Raw genomic sequence first — 17,017 nt, 5'->3', positions numbered from 1 at the left:
CAGTTTCCAATGCCAGAGCTCCTATTACTAACTGTTTGTGTAAGAGGCAGGGACCAGGCTTGAGAAGGTATGAGGATAGCAAATGAGGACTAGTAAGTAAATCTGAATTAGACAGAGACAAGTAAAACATCCGTAGAAAAGACAGTTCCTATAGTATAACTAGGATGATTATTGCCTTTCCTATATAACTAGTATAAGTAGGATGACTATGCCTTTCTTATTCCCACCTTAGATAACTATTTACATATTTTCAAAAAGGATGTAAGTTATGGACATTTCATACTAAACCATAGGTACTATGTTTTTCATACCTTGTGTTTTTTATACAATTACTTTCTAAATCTGTTTCATAGTTTGTAAATCAAAGTACTAATGTGGATTAGTTTTTTTTTTAAAAGGCATATTTTGAATATGGTAAAAAATGCAGTATTATGTCCAAGTACCAAAGTTACCTTCTCTTCCACTTTTCCCTTAATTACAATCCTACCAGTTTTTCAAGGCCCAAGTTTATTCTTTCCAATTTCTGAATTACAGAACAGATCTATCATCTACTTGTCTTTTATCACACATTGCCTTGTGACTTAAAAACTTTTCCCATGCAAATCCTACCTCCCCACAAAACGTATAATTTTCATTGGGAACTATGTGTTCATTCATTCACCAAATATTTATTAAGTAACTATTATGCACCATCATATATACCTATGTGTCCTGTACCTAATACTACTGAGCCAGATTTACTTACATGATGAATTGTTCAGATGCTGATCTCGAAGTGTATGAAGTTCCCCAAGCAGTTTGTCCATTTTTTGTTTCTTTTCCTGTAATACTCGCATTTTGCTAAAAAGTTGGACTTTCTCATCAGGCAAATGTTCTGAAACTGATGGATTCCTGCTCTGGGAAACCTCCCTACTTAATGAAAGACTTTCTGCCTGTCTTCTATTATCTGGAACAGCTGGAGGCTTATAAAAAAAAGACGAAGAAAAATAAAGACTGAGGCAATTAAAGGTTGTATTCTCGTATTAAGAATGCATAACTATTCTTTATAAAAAGAGATAAATATTGGCCTAGGTTGTGCTGGTGGGTAAGCACGTGCCTTTCCTATTCCCAAATTGCATACTGTTTCCTGATGTGCCATTGTAACACATATATATATATAGTTTTACAGATACATATAACTACAGTGGTCTTGGATTCACTGAACATTATGACCTAGATCTAAATTAAGTGCTAGAAATGCTAAATTTTATATAGAATAAATCTTTAAAAATCTCATTTTCTCTCTTGCCATCTTTTGAGCACCATCACCATAAATTTTAACTTTTTTTTTTTTTTTTTGGTGAGGAAGATTGGCCCTGAGCTAACATCTATTGCCAATCTTCCTCTTTTTGCTTGAGGAAGATTGTCACTGAGCTAACATCTGTGCCAATCTTCCTCTGTTTTGTATGTGGGACACCGCCACAGAATGGTTTGATGAGCCATGCACAGGTCCACACCTGGGATCCAAACCTGCAAATCCAAGGCTTACGGAGCAGAACATGCAAACTTAACCACTATGCCACTGGGCTGGCCCCAAATTTTAACTTCTTAATCTATCAGTTTTTACTACCACTTCTTTCCTATGTTCCTCTGCTTAAAAAGAAAAACTATGAAACATTTCAAAAACCTTAAGGCTTAGGGAATCATAATGAATAACCATCACTGAGCTTAGTCAAATTTCAACATTTTGCCACATTTTCATGAATTATTTTCTTTTTTAAGGGAAACACAACATTACAGATACAGCTAAAGCTCTATACATATCAATCCCCAATCCCATTACCCTCTCCAGAGATAACCACAGTCTAGAATTAGATATCCACCATTCTTATATACGTTTTTATTTTGTAATAGTTATGTACATGTCAATTAAAAATACGCATTCTTTACACATTTTTAAACATAAGCTAAGTGGCATCCTTCTTAAACTCTCATTTTCCATTCATTAGTTCTGGTTCATTTACTGTAACTGATCACAGAATTTCACTCTATGTATATATCATAATTTATTAATCTGTTTTCCTATTCATGGACATTTAGGTTTTCTCATTTTTTGCTATTAACACAATGCTGCCATGAATGTTCTTGTACATATCTCCTTGTGAACATGTGAGCATTTCTCTAAGGTGGGATACTGCAGAGTCATTAGAAAAAATGTACAGGATATTGCTAAATAACTCTCCAAAGTGGTTGGACCATATTCTTTTATTTTCACTTGGTCAGTAGGCAGGAGACACTGCGTCTTCAATCATACTCATTTCCAGAGGAGAGGTATTAATTCTTACTTAATTTTTAATATTTTTACTTAATTTTAATCTTTCTTACTTAAGGCCCAGGAATTGAAATTTTGCATTTATATCATTACTTACAAAGGTCATCAAATTATAACAATTAACTCTAAATTCAACTTAAGAACTTTCTTAAAATTATTAGTAAAATAGTGCAAGGACACAGACTCAAACATAAGTTTAAAGGTTGTGATCATTAACAATGTTTTAGAGAAAAAAATAATGTCATCTAGTAGCATACAAAGGGAAAATTTCATCAATCACTTCATTCAAAGTAGATTGTAGTCTAATAGTTTCCCAAATTATAGTCCCCAAACTTCCAGAACTGGACTCACATTGGGGAGAAGCCCACCCCAAATGTGTGATTTATAATTTTGGAGGTGGAGGAATCCCACTGACCAGGAATCCACACTTTTTAAACAACCATGCCAGGTGACATTTGTGCTCAAGAAAGTTTGAGAACACTATTTTTATTGATGTGATTCTAAACTCAACTATACTAAAAAAATTAAGTTACCTGAGAATCACGAAGCTGATTATGAAAACGCTGAATTAAATCATTCAATTCTTCATTTAGTTCAGACGTGATACTGACGCCAGACAGGCTACCTGTAGTTTCTGCTACAACTGGAAAGAAAATTAACAACTATTCATTAAAGCAAATAAATAAGTACAATACCTTTTCAATTTCTGAGAAGCTAAAAATCAATTTTGGGGGGAAAAATCTCAACATCATTTGAAACTAGTTAACCTCTTAGATTTATCTGCCAACCAATCATTTTATTAGAAGTTTCCATCTGAACTGAAAATAAAGGGACACTCACAAAACTCTAGTATAGTGGTTCATCTTTTTCTGTCCCAGCCTCAAAGGAGAGATATGTTACATCCCAATTACGACTAGTGACTTGATGGAGTGAGGGTGTGGCAGGTCGATCAGGTTGGGATGGGGGGGGCGGGGGGGGGGGGCAGGGAAAGTGGTTAGCCCCAAAAAGCACTGATGATTCTGACAGGTCTCAATTCCCATCACCCCCAACAGAATCAATGCTCTAGTATAGGGGCTGGCAAACTTTTCTTAGATTCAAGTAGTAAATATGCTAGGCTTTGTGGAAACACAGCTTTTGTCTTAACTACCTAACTCTGCCATTGTAGGGTGAAAGCAATACATAAACAAACGGGCATGGCTGTGTTCCATAAAACTTTATTTCAGGCAGTGGGCCAAATCCAGCTGGCCAGTTTGCTGACCCCTGCAATAAAACAGATAATTTATTGAAGGAGTTGCTTGTGATACAAGTCATACCAAAAGACCGCAGCTTTTCTCTTTCTAAGGTAGTATTCTGATGATAATTTTGATAATAGTTACTACTACCCAACCACTCCATGTTTATCCTTTCCAACTCTAAAAGAGACACTGAATATAAATCGCTCTGTTTTAAAGGAAAATACTAGCTTTTTCCACTGAGAAATTAGAACTTCAGGGCTGGTTGGAATCTGAAATATCTAGTCCAATCTGTTTTGAAAAGAAAGAAATTACAGTCTAGAAAACTAACACACAACTTGCTAGTTATATGAGGTAAGGAGCATTCTTTCCTATGACAATTATGTAGTCTCTCTCATATACCAGAATATTAAAAATGTGAATTCTGGTTTTCCATCAGTATGCCTCTGCAAAATCTCATAAATAAAAGAGGCAATCTGTTTTAAAATTACTAACTTAAAATTGTTTTTGAAATAGTATATAAAATAAATTCAAATTTAAACTCATGTTCACTCTACTCTTGGTCCCTGCCTCACTGATAGTACACTTTAAAAAAAAAAAGAGATCATCTACTTACTTAAAAATAGAAGTTCATATTCAGAAATAGGAGATCCCTGACCTGGAACCCAAGAGATCTGATTCTACTAAAACTGCATAAGCCTAGGCAACTCACAAACTCTGTGTTTATTTTCTATAAAATGAGAATAAGAAAAAAAGGTCTGATGACTAACCTACAATTTTGTGATGTTCAAATAAGCTGATGTAAATCTAACTGTTCTATCACAAGAAAGTCTCTGATACTCCAAGCTTGAAAAATATTTAAAAGGTCAGTCATTAATCAAACTAGTATTGGTCACTGTTAAAATATTTTGTTTGTACCTAAATTATCTATTTTTTAAATATAAATGTAAAAGCTATGATGCTTTGGATTTTACAAGGGAAAAATGGGGATGAAATCTATAATTATTACTATATACTATACATATTATAAAATTATTATAAAATTATTACAAAAGAGTAAGTTACTTGCAAATTATAAGGTTCCTTATGAAAACGCAAAATTAAATTACATATAACAGTGATAAAAGGGCTGAGCCAGTGGGCCAGGTGTAGACAGCAGGATAAACTGAGTAACTTCAATTATCCTCAGTGAGGACCTAAAATGGAGAGCCCACAGGAGATAAACTATTATTAGATTGGGACGACAGACTACTAGAAAATATACCTTAGTTTTACTGAGTTTTAGTAAGTAACAATTTGTTTTCAACTTAATGAGAAATTAAACACTTAGGTTTGAATGAGGCAAACTATAAAATCAGACTCAATACTAAAGAATTCAATACAATTTCCACCTAAATGATACATGGCTATGAGGGAAGGAGGAAGAAAGAAAAGAACATTTCTGAGTCTCGGGAAGACTGTACAGGATATAAATATAGTTCAAAGGAACGAGTATCTACAACTGGATACCTAACTGAAATAACAGAGCTGCCACTAACTTCAGAAGCTAAAGAAGCTCTATAAATTTGTTCACGGACTCAGTTCTAAACCTCTCTTGGTAGGCAAGCAAAGTCTGACAATCCTAGGTGAATAAAGTACAAAAGGTGGAAATGAAAGCATCAAGAGCCCTATCGGCTAGGGGTACAAAAACAAACTACAGCCTGTCCTTTTACCTCTTAAGGGTTCTCTCTGATGAAAAGGAGAGTGAGCTGGCTGTCTGCACGGTACAGTAGGATGGCCAGGAGCTGCCCCTGCAACCTTGTCTGCATAACCAGAGAAAAGCACAGGACAGGGTGAGCTTCATATGCAGGTTTCTCAACTAGTTGACAATCAAGATCTGATTATATAGTAACCAGCATCCACCCTGCAACACCTTTACTTATTGAGCCCTGCTTACAAAAACAACATTCTAAGACTTTGGCATACCAGAATCATCCATCACAGCAATAGCTTGCTCTGCTTTATGTTGCAGAGCAAGAAGAGCAGCCTGTCGTCCCTGTAGAGCTCGCAGTTGCTCCTGCTGCTGTAACATCCTTTTCAATAAATCATGCTGCTTCTTCAAATTTTCGATCTCTTCCATAGGCTCCTGCTGAGGATCTCTGGCCTGGAAAATAAAACGAACAACACTTATATCTGACTATTAAAATCCATGTTCCTGTTTCAACTATCAATGGCAAAATACATACTAAATAATAAATTAGTATTAAATATACAACCCGAGATACAGTTTTAGTAGACTTAAAGAAAAAAAAGAATAACATGATGACACAGAGATAAGCCTGCCGTGTTAAGAGTTAGGTAGTTAGGTAATTTCACAGTAAAAGACCATAAGCAATCGTTAGCATGAAGAGAAATTAACAAGTGGAAAGTAAAGAAAAAGGCATACAAAAAGGAAGATACGAAGGCCAAGAGAGCAAAAGGACATACATGTACACACACACACACACAAAAATGAGGGATCCAGGCCAAAGGACCTACACATACATACATACACAAACACGCATACACTTGCACACACACACACACAAACACAAACACAAATGAGGGATCTAGGCCTTACAGAAAAAGAGGACATTATACCAGGTTAATGCCCTAAAAGTATCCTTGAACAAGACCAGACTGAAAAAACGTTCTGCCCCACTCCTAGAAATGACGTTAAAAAAACAACCAAACCAAACAAAAACAAACCGACTATTTCCTAACCAGGGACAGAAATTTTAGAAATACATTTTTTATTTAATAATCTGACATGAAAGGCTTTAATTTACTTGCATCATATTATATAAGCATACAACAAAGCACAAGATTTTGCATCAAAGATATCATTACTATTTTTTCTTTTAAAATATACTCATTTAGCTGAGTCTAAGGACATAAAATAGAATACTCTGAAATTCCCCCCAAAAGCTAGTATTTTGTCTAAAAGTAGGGGAACAGATTAAATAGATGCCACTTACAAGAAATTATAAAATTTTAAATGTTAATCTTAAGACTATTCAAAAGTAATCCAGTAAGAAAAAATACAAGCCAATTAAGCAAAGAGACAAATTTAAATACTATTCAAAAACAAATTATAAGCCAAATTATGCATAAAATATACACCATAATGGTATTCTTCATCCATTTGCCTTTTCAGAAATCTTATACTTCAAAAGTTTAATATTTGTATAAAATATGTCTATTAACTTAGAAATATTTAGTCAATTTTAAATTTGCTTTGCTATCAAATTTTTGTTGGGGTTATGCAGATTTTAAATGAATGATCTCCTCCCCAACCCACCAAAGTTACTAAGGAGAATAAAGAAGTTCAAGGATTTCTTTTGAAAGTAAAAATGCACTGATTTACTTTCCCTATGTACATTAGACTCCTAGAGAAATTATACAGATGGAGAATTTCCCTCCTGGGTGACACCCTTTACCAATACAATGCAAAAACCTCTTCTCTTTACCCACCCCCGCGTAGAACTCACCAGTACCGTGAATGAGAATGAATAACTGTGATGGCATTTTACACTCTGATTTGGCAGTCAATAAGATTAACAAGTGAACATTAACTACATGGCTCAAAATTAAGTACTCGAAGAAATTAAGATCAAATAGGAAGTAGAAGACTACGGTTAGAACCTGTGATGTGGATATCAGAGAAGCCCAGTCAGTGCTCTGTCTCTCCTGGACCACCTGACTAGACTTCATGAACATGGAAGAGAAATAATCTATCTTGGTCAAGCCACTATTTATTGGAGATTCTCTGTTGTCTTGAACTTTCAATAAACTAAAGCCCATTTTAAATTAATATTGTTAACTCAGTTCTCTCCCATCTTATACAAGTGGCATTACCTTGCAAATATTTACCTTCATTCCTGTCAAAGTTCTTCTTAGTCCTGGCTTATTTCAAGACTGTTTACATCTTAGAAAAACAATTTGAAGGGGAAGGGATAACTATCAATAGCTAGCCGTCTCAGAATGACTCAAAATAATTTCATCAAAGTCATTGGTAAAATGTAAAACCAGACCCAAATAGGTAACAGATCTCACTGGAATGACTCAAAGAAATCTCTCCAGGTTGATATCAACCAAATACTCCAGCAAAGTATCAATAGTAAGTAATTACGAGAAGAAACATTATGCAAATGAGGCAAAAAGTCATCCAGAAAAAAAGAAAACCTTTGAGAATGCTTATCTCCACCTAATTTATAATCCTCCCGTCTCTCAAAAATAGTTTAGACCTCAAGGTAACCTTAAAGCTATCTAATTTTAAAGAGTTTACTAAACATTTTAATATTATGGATTTTTACCCTTTAAAAAGCAAACCTTTTAAAATCTTTTAGTCACGTTTGCAAAACTCTGATACTCTAATTATAAAGAATTCTGAACTAAACACAATTCCTTTCAGATTTTTCACTAATCCAAACAATTATTCCCAAGAATTTTCAAAATGAGTGGAGTTTTATCACTGATTAATAACTTCTGCATCCCTATAACTAACATTTCAGACTAACACTGAGAAACGCTAAGCTGAAGGAGGCGAGTGGGGACTACCATCAAAAATGAAGAAAGGGAAGATGAGAAAATGAAAATAAAAATACCTAGGGATAAAAACATGCCAAGAGGGTGGTGCACGGAATAGAAATCCAAAAAAGGAAGCCAGGACTATATCCACCCTTCAAACACATATATTTATTTAAGCTTTTTGAGTCACCTTCAACAAGTACATTTATAATCTACAGATTAAAAAAATAACTTAGGCACGAAATCCTGAGTTGCATACAGGTAACGGTCCAATTTCAGAAAACCCTAAGTCTTCCTTTCTTCTACTCAACTGAGGTTCCGCCAATACTTATTCACGGATCCAAATATATTTTTATAGCTAAAAAATACTTCAGATAATATATACTCCAATTTTTTCACATGAAAGGTGAGGAACTATAACCCCAGAGAAGATAAAGCTGTGATTTACCCAATATCACAGTCAGATTCCTGGGTTCTAGTTTACCATTTTTCATGCCATACTGTCTGCCCCAAAATTATGTGCTTAGATAGTTCTAAATACAGAAGTCTAAGACACAATCTCTGAAGACGCATAGTTTGGTTTGGGAGACAAAGCTGGTCCACATGAAGTAATCAGAAATGATGCAAATAACAGCAATAAAAAGGTAGATGGTATAAAAACACTTATAAATTCTCTAAGAGCTGAGATTAAGTGTGGGGGGAAAGATGAGTAGTGGAAAACAATGAAGGCACGGGTATTTGTGGAAGGCTTCTTTTAAAAATTATGTAAAATGGACTCCAGTCTATAAAATATTCCATAAAATGGACTCTGCCCTTATAGGCAGCTTGAGAATATCAATCATTTCATAACAATCTGCAACTCACAAGGTTGCTTTAAGCTCTGAATTTCAGTTAAGACCTCGACTTTGTTTTCTCTTCTAACAGAATGCTACATTCTGAAAGGATGTTAAGAAGGGAATGAAGGCGGGGTGGGGAGAACAACAGATTCTGCATAGCGGAGAAAGAATAAAGCCAGGTGGTGGCAGTTCGGAATTTTTTCTAAGAAATTAAAATCATTTTATGAACAAAGTACTGATAGAACTACCCAAAGACGGCACTAAAAATCAAGACATTAAAGAGAATCAAATTGGAATAATGTCCAAAAAGCAAGATCAAGAAAGAATAATATTCATTCATAAGGACATTATCCAAAGAAATTTAAAAACAGAAAAGTGGTTTTTAAAAGTAAATATAATGCTTTAGGAAAAAAGTAAAAAAGGCAGACACTATGTGGTAGTAACTGTCAACTCAAGTTCTGTTTGTCACTCTTCAGAAGACTTAAAGAGAGCAGTAAGTCCGAAGGCTATCTACTGTGCTTTCTCTTCTCCAATGCTACCAGTTTTAAAAATAATCAGCTACTTTATTTACTCTTCTGTTGAATGGGGGCATCTTTTGCTTAACACTTTATAGTGAGATCACCACAGCTGATTTCAAACTGTATCCTCAAACTCTTGCGGGAGCCAGAAAAAAAAACTGCCAAAATACCTAGAGGTTAAATTCTGTCATTTTTAAACAGCCACAAAAACAAAACAAAAAACTCTACATAACAGAAAAGAAAGACTAATCCTAGGTAATAAGCTACTAATAAAACATACAGAATTAGTCTTATCTGTACTCAATTACTGAAAAAGTACTTTACTCTTGCCAAATGGACGTGAGACCTTTTATAAATGCTGTTTTAAGTGGAACTACACAAATAGTTGTCTTTAAACCTTTCCTGAATGCCTTTATGCAAATCATGAAAAATTAAAACAAAGATTTAGAGCAAACATTGGGGAAAAAATACCAAAAACATTAGCAAACAAGTCAACTGGATAACTAAGTACTTTTCTAAAAGAAAAAAAAAAGAATGGAAGAGATTTCCAACAGGAACAAAAATACAAACCAAAAAATACTGAAAATATTTCATTCTAAAAAGACAAGACAGCTAACAACTTGCTCTGTTTTCTTTTTCTTTAATAAATAACTATAGGAAGTAAGACAAAACTTAAAAGTACCATCTTAATCCATGAACACAGATATCAGAAACAAAAGGCAACTAATGGTCAAGGTTTAAGAATGTATTATATTTTGAGTTTTCATTAGCAAAAAAATGAAAATGGATTTTCAAATCCTTTGTTAATGCAAATTAAAAACAGCTGCCACATATAGTCCATGGAGAAGAGTGTAAGAAAGTAGAAAAGAATAAAAAACTAAAGGACAGAATTTTACAAAAGCAAATTACAGTATAACAACCATGTTAATAACATATATTTAAAAGTAATAGCAACAACAGAAAAACAAATAAGGAAGAGGAAATATGAACAAAAGAGGTGCTCATTTAGAGACTTCCCAAGTTAATATTGTGAAGTATACCTTTGAAGGAAATCCACGTTTTCGGCTATATTTCCTATTAGGCCTCAGTTCCCTGTCATTCTGAGGAGGTCTGTCACCTTTCCCTTTGGGACTTGTAGTAACGGCAATGTCTGAAACCTGTTCTTGTGAAGCTGAATTCCCTAGTTTGTCCTCAATGCACGGCCGAATTCTCAGACTAAAAGATGCCTCCTTTATTAAATAGTGTAGCATATTAATTTCTTAACACAAACTCCTGTTTAACATATAAGCCAGCCTTGTAAATAAATACAAAAAATTTACCCATCCATCTTTTTAAGTCAATCCACCCTCCCCCAAGTGGCAATAATAAATAATAAACTTAAGACTTTAAATTTCTGTAGACTAGACTATTGTTTATTGTAACTGAGTATCATATCCTAGGAAATTCCCAAGCTATAAAACTGCTGAAGCATATTTTAACATTTATCCTGCTATGTTATTAATCAACTTTCATAATGTCATGATTTTAAAGTTATGAATAAAATGCCCATCATGGTGAACTCTATATATGCTAGCATATAAATTATAATAATCGACTATACTATCTTCCACCCCTCCTCAACAGAATTCCTTTACCCATATGCCCCAACCCTTCCAGTTCTGCTGGAATGAAATATGAGGAAGAAACTATTCCCAGCACCACTGTAAACAGAAAAACAATTTCCCCACAGTAGAATCCATTCTTCATAACTGTTTGGATCAAGCACTCTGAGTATCTCCTGGTGAAAATAATGTAGAGAAAAAAATTCAGATTTCCTCTTCAAATTAGGAAGGGCAGGGAAGAAAAGGAGGCAGATAAGAAACTATGCAGGGCAATATTAAAAGGAAACAAACCCTCAAATTCCTTACGCTGACTGGTATTTTGAAACATATCTCAGATACAAAAGATAGACATACATGGTTATCCTTTCACATGAAAAGCTTTACTGGTAACAGGTTTTCAAGTTTACTAATGCATGGTTATAGGTGCATCTGTTAAAATAAAAATGCTTTAAAAGCATACTGGTTTTGAAGCACAGTAACTTCTACGAACTAAGTTTATTTTATAAATCTTTTCTCAAAGTTTTGTAACTTCTTGATTATTTTTCCAAAAGATGGTATTTTGGTAAATTTCACTTTGCCCAGTCAGAAGTTATAGAATTTTTCTGACTGTGGCTAAATCACAAGGTAAATGCTACCCTGTGTCATTTTCTAGTCTTCATCTCAATTTTTCAGTGATCTGGTTTTGCTATAGTTCTAGGCCAGCCTGAGAAATGAAAAATCCTAATAGCCTTAAAATAAGTCCTCAGTGGCAAATGAAGTTGAGTCTTTTCCAACAGACAATATGCTAAACAATCACTAATGATATCCTGTACCTATAGCCTCTATAACCACAATGAATTTTAACTTTCCCAATGATTCTTAAAATTACTAAAGCTATGCTTAACAAAACAAACTAGAAAAACCATGTTTCTGCAGCTGAAGATCAGAAATTACTAGATCTTCAAATCAACCATTAAAACTATTTTCAATGTCAATAAATAAAACTTTTAAACTTTCGTGTTTAAGAAGAATATATACAGCATTAACAATTTGAGGGTTTCTTCCCTGAAACACATTTTTCATTAAGGAATGCCTATAAAAATATCATCTTGAAAAACGGAGGGAAATTTAAATCTTCATTTCCAGCACTTTAATTACCAAAAAGCCGCTTACCGTGGTATCTGAAGCCTCAGACTGCACATCTATGTTTAGCGATGTGCTCTCAGCTACAGAACCAGATCCCACAGCTGAATCTATAGTCCGAACATCCTCCTCCTCATTTTCTCTAGCCTGAAATATTTTAGTGGTATAAATCATACAACTATTAAAAATGGCAATAAAATGTTATAATGGATGGCACGATTTTTTGAAAATATATTAACTCCCCTGGGGTAGGATCAGAATGTCATCAGTATATGTACACCAACACACTACAAAAATAACTCAATACATTATTTAAAAGGTTCAAAACTTACCAGGATTTTTTGAAGAAATTTCATGTATGACTTTTCTTGTTCTTTAAGGTGATCTATTAGATGAGTAAGGCGCTCAACATTAGCAGATCTTTCATTTTTCTCTACAAGATCTTCCCGCATGGAACTAGCTTTAGTAATATAGTCACGAATCTGAACAAGTCTGCTTACAATCTACAGGAAAAATATTTTTTTAAAAAAGGAAAGCAAAGTAAATAGTATGTAAAACTGAGCATAATTCACTCAACAGCAACAATTTTACAGACTTTTTATTTCAAATACAATAACCAAAGATACTTCCAGGTTTACTGTGTGAATTCATACATGTAAAAGATCTGAATCAAATTTAGAACTTAATCAAAACATAATTGACAATATTCACAACTCTAATTACTGTTAACTTAAAAATTTCAAAACTAGTTTTAATTTACATTACCTGAAAAATTTTATTTATAGAACTGCTTATCAAACTATTATTTACATAAATTTTTTGTTTATATTTCTTTATAAATTAAAAGTATTATGAATTTTTTTTCTTTTTAAAGATTGGCTCTGACCTAACATCTGTTTCCAATCTTCCTCTTTCTTTTCTTCTTCTCCCCAAATCCCCCCCAGTACATAGTTGTATATTCTAGTTGTAGGTCCTCCTACTTCCGCTAGGTGGGACGCCACCTCAGCATGGCTTCATGAGCGGTGCTAGGTCCGTGCCCAGGATCTGAACCAATGAAACCCTGGGCTGCCGAATTGGAGCACACAAACTTAACCACTCAGCCATGGGGCCGGCCCCTACTTTTGAAAGTACTTTTCAAAAGGATTATGTCACCATTTAAAAAAATTCTTACGACAATCTATTAGTCATATTGTTCCCAAAACGTCTTTACTGAAAATTGGCAATACGGCATTTGGCAGATAAGCAGAAGCCTTAATTTACCTGAATATGCCATTTCTACAATCATTTTGGGTAGAAAGAAACTTACACTATTTTGAATAAATCTGACAGATTAATGAGGAGAGTCACAGAAGTACTTTACTGCTACCTAACAAAAATTCCTATGTGCATAATGCAATATAATTTTTTTTTAATCTTAACTTTTCTACTTAGAAGCTTATGAAAGCAAAGAGCAAAAGAAACAAATTTTATCACCTGGCTGCTCTCCATAGCAGGCTCTCCTCTCCCATTTTCTTCAGAGACTTGACAGTTTTGCAAAAGGTCATTACTTAAAGCAGAAGCGAATAATTCTTTACATTGTGCTGATCCAATCATTTCTCTCTTTTGAGGACTTAGAGTAGCATCTTTGCTCCTGTTAGTATTAATCTGCATAGGCAAAAAGTTGAAGGGCTTTCGATTTTCACTAAGCTGACGTTTGTTGTTGGCAGCTGTTGCTCTACCTTGAGAATCACTTCCAATGCTTCTCTATATATGAAAAAGAAACCAAATCCCACAAACATTAATCTTTCCATTTAAAAAAAAATTCCAATGTCAGTTTCACCATCAGATATTGATTCAGGAGGTATGTATAAACAGCTTTCTAAGTAAGATTCAAAACAGCTTCGGATCTATCTAATTGTTTTACTAAAATATCAAAATTTGATTAACGCATCCTATTCCTCACTTTGTCAGACAATTCAACCAATGAATATGAGCAAAATTAGTCTAACTGAAGTACTAGGACTATAGACCATATTTATAACTCATATAACTAGTCATACTTATTAACAGAATTTTGTATAGGCTTTGGACCCAATGAATCAATGTTAATTAATATGAACATTGTGTCCATATGAAGCACTACCTGAAAAAGTACTCAGCTCAGTGCCTGGCATACAGTGAGTGTTCAATAATTAGTAAAGAGATGACTAAATGATATATGATCATCACCATCATCACACCAGACTTGAATCTACCTTATGCATATCTGGAAACTTGTTTATCTCTGTAAAGTACAGATGTGAAAGTAAAATATCTGTTACGCATTCATTATTTTTTCTACTTGCTTTTAGTTCTAAACTTTATTTCAATGATTACAAATACAAACCATGGTTTTATTCTAAACCTGAGGTAATCCAGCACATCCCACACTTAGCCAATGATAAATATTCTAAACTGCATCTTTTCTTTTGCTTAATAACAACCTTTTTCAGTCACTAACATGCAAAACAGCTGCATAATGAAATCATTTAAGTTAGTCATAGAGTATAGTAATAAAGTCCCAAAACACTTGTCCTTAGCAAGTGTAGAAATAGACTTTGCTGCCCTCCAAAGAATACAGACCATCACCACTGATTAAAATTCTTTCCATATGCACAGAAACTAAGAAAAAGGAAATAAACAGCTCAATTTTTAAGACAAATTATTTAATCTATTTCAAATATTTCCCATAGTCATAACGTGATTTTCAAAATAATTCACAAACCTGATCTAAATCACTGAAGTTTATCCTCTGTTTAAGTTTCTCTAATTCTGCCTGCTCTGGAACAGACATCTGAGTCATATATCTACTGTGTGGAAACGTATGTGGAGTCTTTGTTCTTCGCCTTCCAACTCCTGGTGATGACTCCGGAGAAATATCATTAGTTACCCTTTTATCACTTTCTACACCAAACTTTTTCTTATTCTTTTCTGATGATCTATTTGCCTTCTTCTGTTGGCCACCCCAATCCTTTAAAAAAGTAAAGGCAAAAGTTAATCTGGCCTCAATCAAACCGGGAAAATAATTTGGTATGCTTAAAAAATTTTGGTCAGTCTTAAAATTAAAAATGACAAAACATTTTCACATACACATATAGTTGTAGAGACAATTATTTACTTCTGCTCACCCATTTTCCTCCCATTACATCTAGTCTAAATTTCAAAGACTGTCCTTCAGAAAACAGATTACTTCCCTATCATAGATCATTAATAAATATAAGTCTCCAAATTCCAACCCTATAGTCAAATCTGAGTATTTTCAAAGGCACTTTTAAACATGGTTCTCTATTATTTATAAGTTGAATAGTAAAATAAATTAAAGATACCTTTACTGGCCTCCTTTAAAGTCAGTATGTATGATAAGAAGAAGACAGATCTGGAATCAACCTGGGTTCTAAAGTAATTATTGTATTCTGAAGAAACGCTCCAGTGTGTGACCCTAGGGAATTTATTTAACTTCCCATAGTCTCAGTTTCCTAATCTCTAAAATAGTGCCACCTTTAAAACACGATTAAAAATAACACACATAAAACATCTAGCATATAATAAGCATGTGTCTAGCATATAACAGTGCCTACTACATAATAAGCAATGAATACAACTATTATTTTTTATGGGCAACATGGTAAGATCTGATAGGATGTGATAAAAAATGCTTAATGTTTTACCTAGAAAAAATTTTTATTTACTTAGGTATACACACATAACCTAACTCATTCATCAAAAAGTTCTGTAACTTCCCACCTTATCCATATTGGAAGAATCTTTTAGTTTCATTATAGTAAACTCTTTTGGGATATTTTCCTCACTTATAATGAAACTCTCTTCTCTACAAACTGTCCCTCCACCCCAATCCATGTGTGGGTGTTCCTGCCAACCTCTTGTACTACTTACCCCACCCCATCCTGGCCACAAGTGACTGGAAAAGAGATGTTTATCTAATTCAAATTGAGATAATCATACTTTTAAAATTTCAAACTGCAACTAAGAGATAACTCATCAGTATATAATACCAGCCATACTGAAAACTCTAGAATAAAGGGGCAGCCATAGTACACCACATGGACCAGAGAAGAGAGAAAGCTGGTCTGTGAAGAGAAAGTTGTGTTATGCAGAGGCACTCAGAAGGAAAGAGTCAGGGTAGCGAAAAACCCATGGTAGAAGCAACATTCTAGTTCCTTTTTCTAGTCCCTTCCTAAAACTCGGCTATATTCCCTTAGCTTATTTTCCATAAAACATCTTTATATCCGTATAATAAATCTCCTTTTTGGCTTAAGCTAACTCAAGTTGATAAGTTACCCGCAAACAAAAATGTCTTCAACTAATGTAACAGCCCAGGGTCCTTTAATACCTTGCCCAGCAAGAAAAACTGTGTTTACAAAGAGTTTCAGTGAGTTCAATTTGGCTAAGTCAGGGGAAAGCTGCATTTTAATAGTAGTAGTCAACAACACACCATCAATAATAAAGTACCATACCATATTGTTGAGTCGGTCATCAACGCCTTCATTGCTCCAGTTTGGTAAATCCTGATCGTTCATGCCTTCTTCAAAAGGACCTCCTCCTGTGGCCATACCGGCTTTAACAATTAATTTTCTAGAAAGCAAGTGAAAACTAACTTTTTTAACACATAAAAACAAACTTTAATTTTTAAATCATTCCATGAAGCTTAGCAATATAAAGGAATCTTGGAAAAGTTGATTTCATGAAATAAAATGAGGCACTGTCAACCACACACAGACAAATTGATTTAGCTGCAGGAGGCATATTATGATTCACATGAGTTCAGTAGCTAGAGTGATGGGGAGAGGAAGGAAAACCTCAGAACATCCAC

At 34.1% G+C, this 17,017-nt stretch overlaps 1 protein-coding gene across 50 annotated transcripts in view; it reads right to left on the bottom strand.

Annotated features, from left to right (window-relative positions):
* Positions 1-17,017, bottom strand: part of PCM1 (pericentriolar material 1) — an 84,082-nt gene that overhangs the window by 55,779 nt on the left and 11,286 nt on the right. For 18 of the 50 annotated variants that reach the window (XM_070499674.1, XM_070499677.1, XM_070499703.1 and 15 more), the window contains 9 exons: positions 16,662-16,779; positions 14,912-15,157; positions 13,642-13,911; positions 12,501-12,671; positions 12,199-12,315; positions 5,509-5,686; positions 5,256-5,345; positions 2,845-2,954; positions 746-962 (listed from right to left, as the gene is read on the bottom strand). In XM_070499674.1, the coding sequence (XP_070355775.1) occupies positions 746-962; positions 2,845-2,954; positions 5,256-5,345; positions 5,509-5,686; positions 12,199-12,315; positions 12,501-12,671; positions 13,642-13,911; positions 14,912-15,157; positions 16,662-16,757 (1,495 nt within the window). In that variant the 5' untranslated portion in view covers positions 16,758-16,779. Of the gene's footprint in view, positions 1-745; positions 963-2,844; positions 2,955-5,255; positions 5,346-5,508; positions 5,687-10,485; positions 10,675-12,198; positions 12,316-12,500; positions 12,672-13,641; positions 13,912-14,911; positions 15,158-16,661; positions 16,780-17,017 lie in introns of all 50 variants that reach the window. The other 32 variants (XM_070499689.1, XM_070499688.1, XM_070499686.1 and 29 more) reach the window with 4 other exon arrangements.

This window comes from Equus asinus, chromosome 27 (genome assembly GCF_041296235.1).
Source record: "Equus asinus isolate D_3611 breed Donkey chromosome 27, EquAss-T2T_v2, whole genome shotgun sequence".
Classification (NCBI taxonomy): domain Eukaryota; kingdom Metazoa; phylum Chordata; class Mammalia; order Perissodactyla; family Equidae; genus Equus; species Equus asinus.
This window is presented reverse-complemented; position numbering and strand designations above follow the sequence as displayed.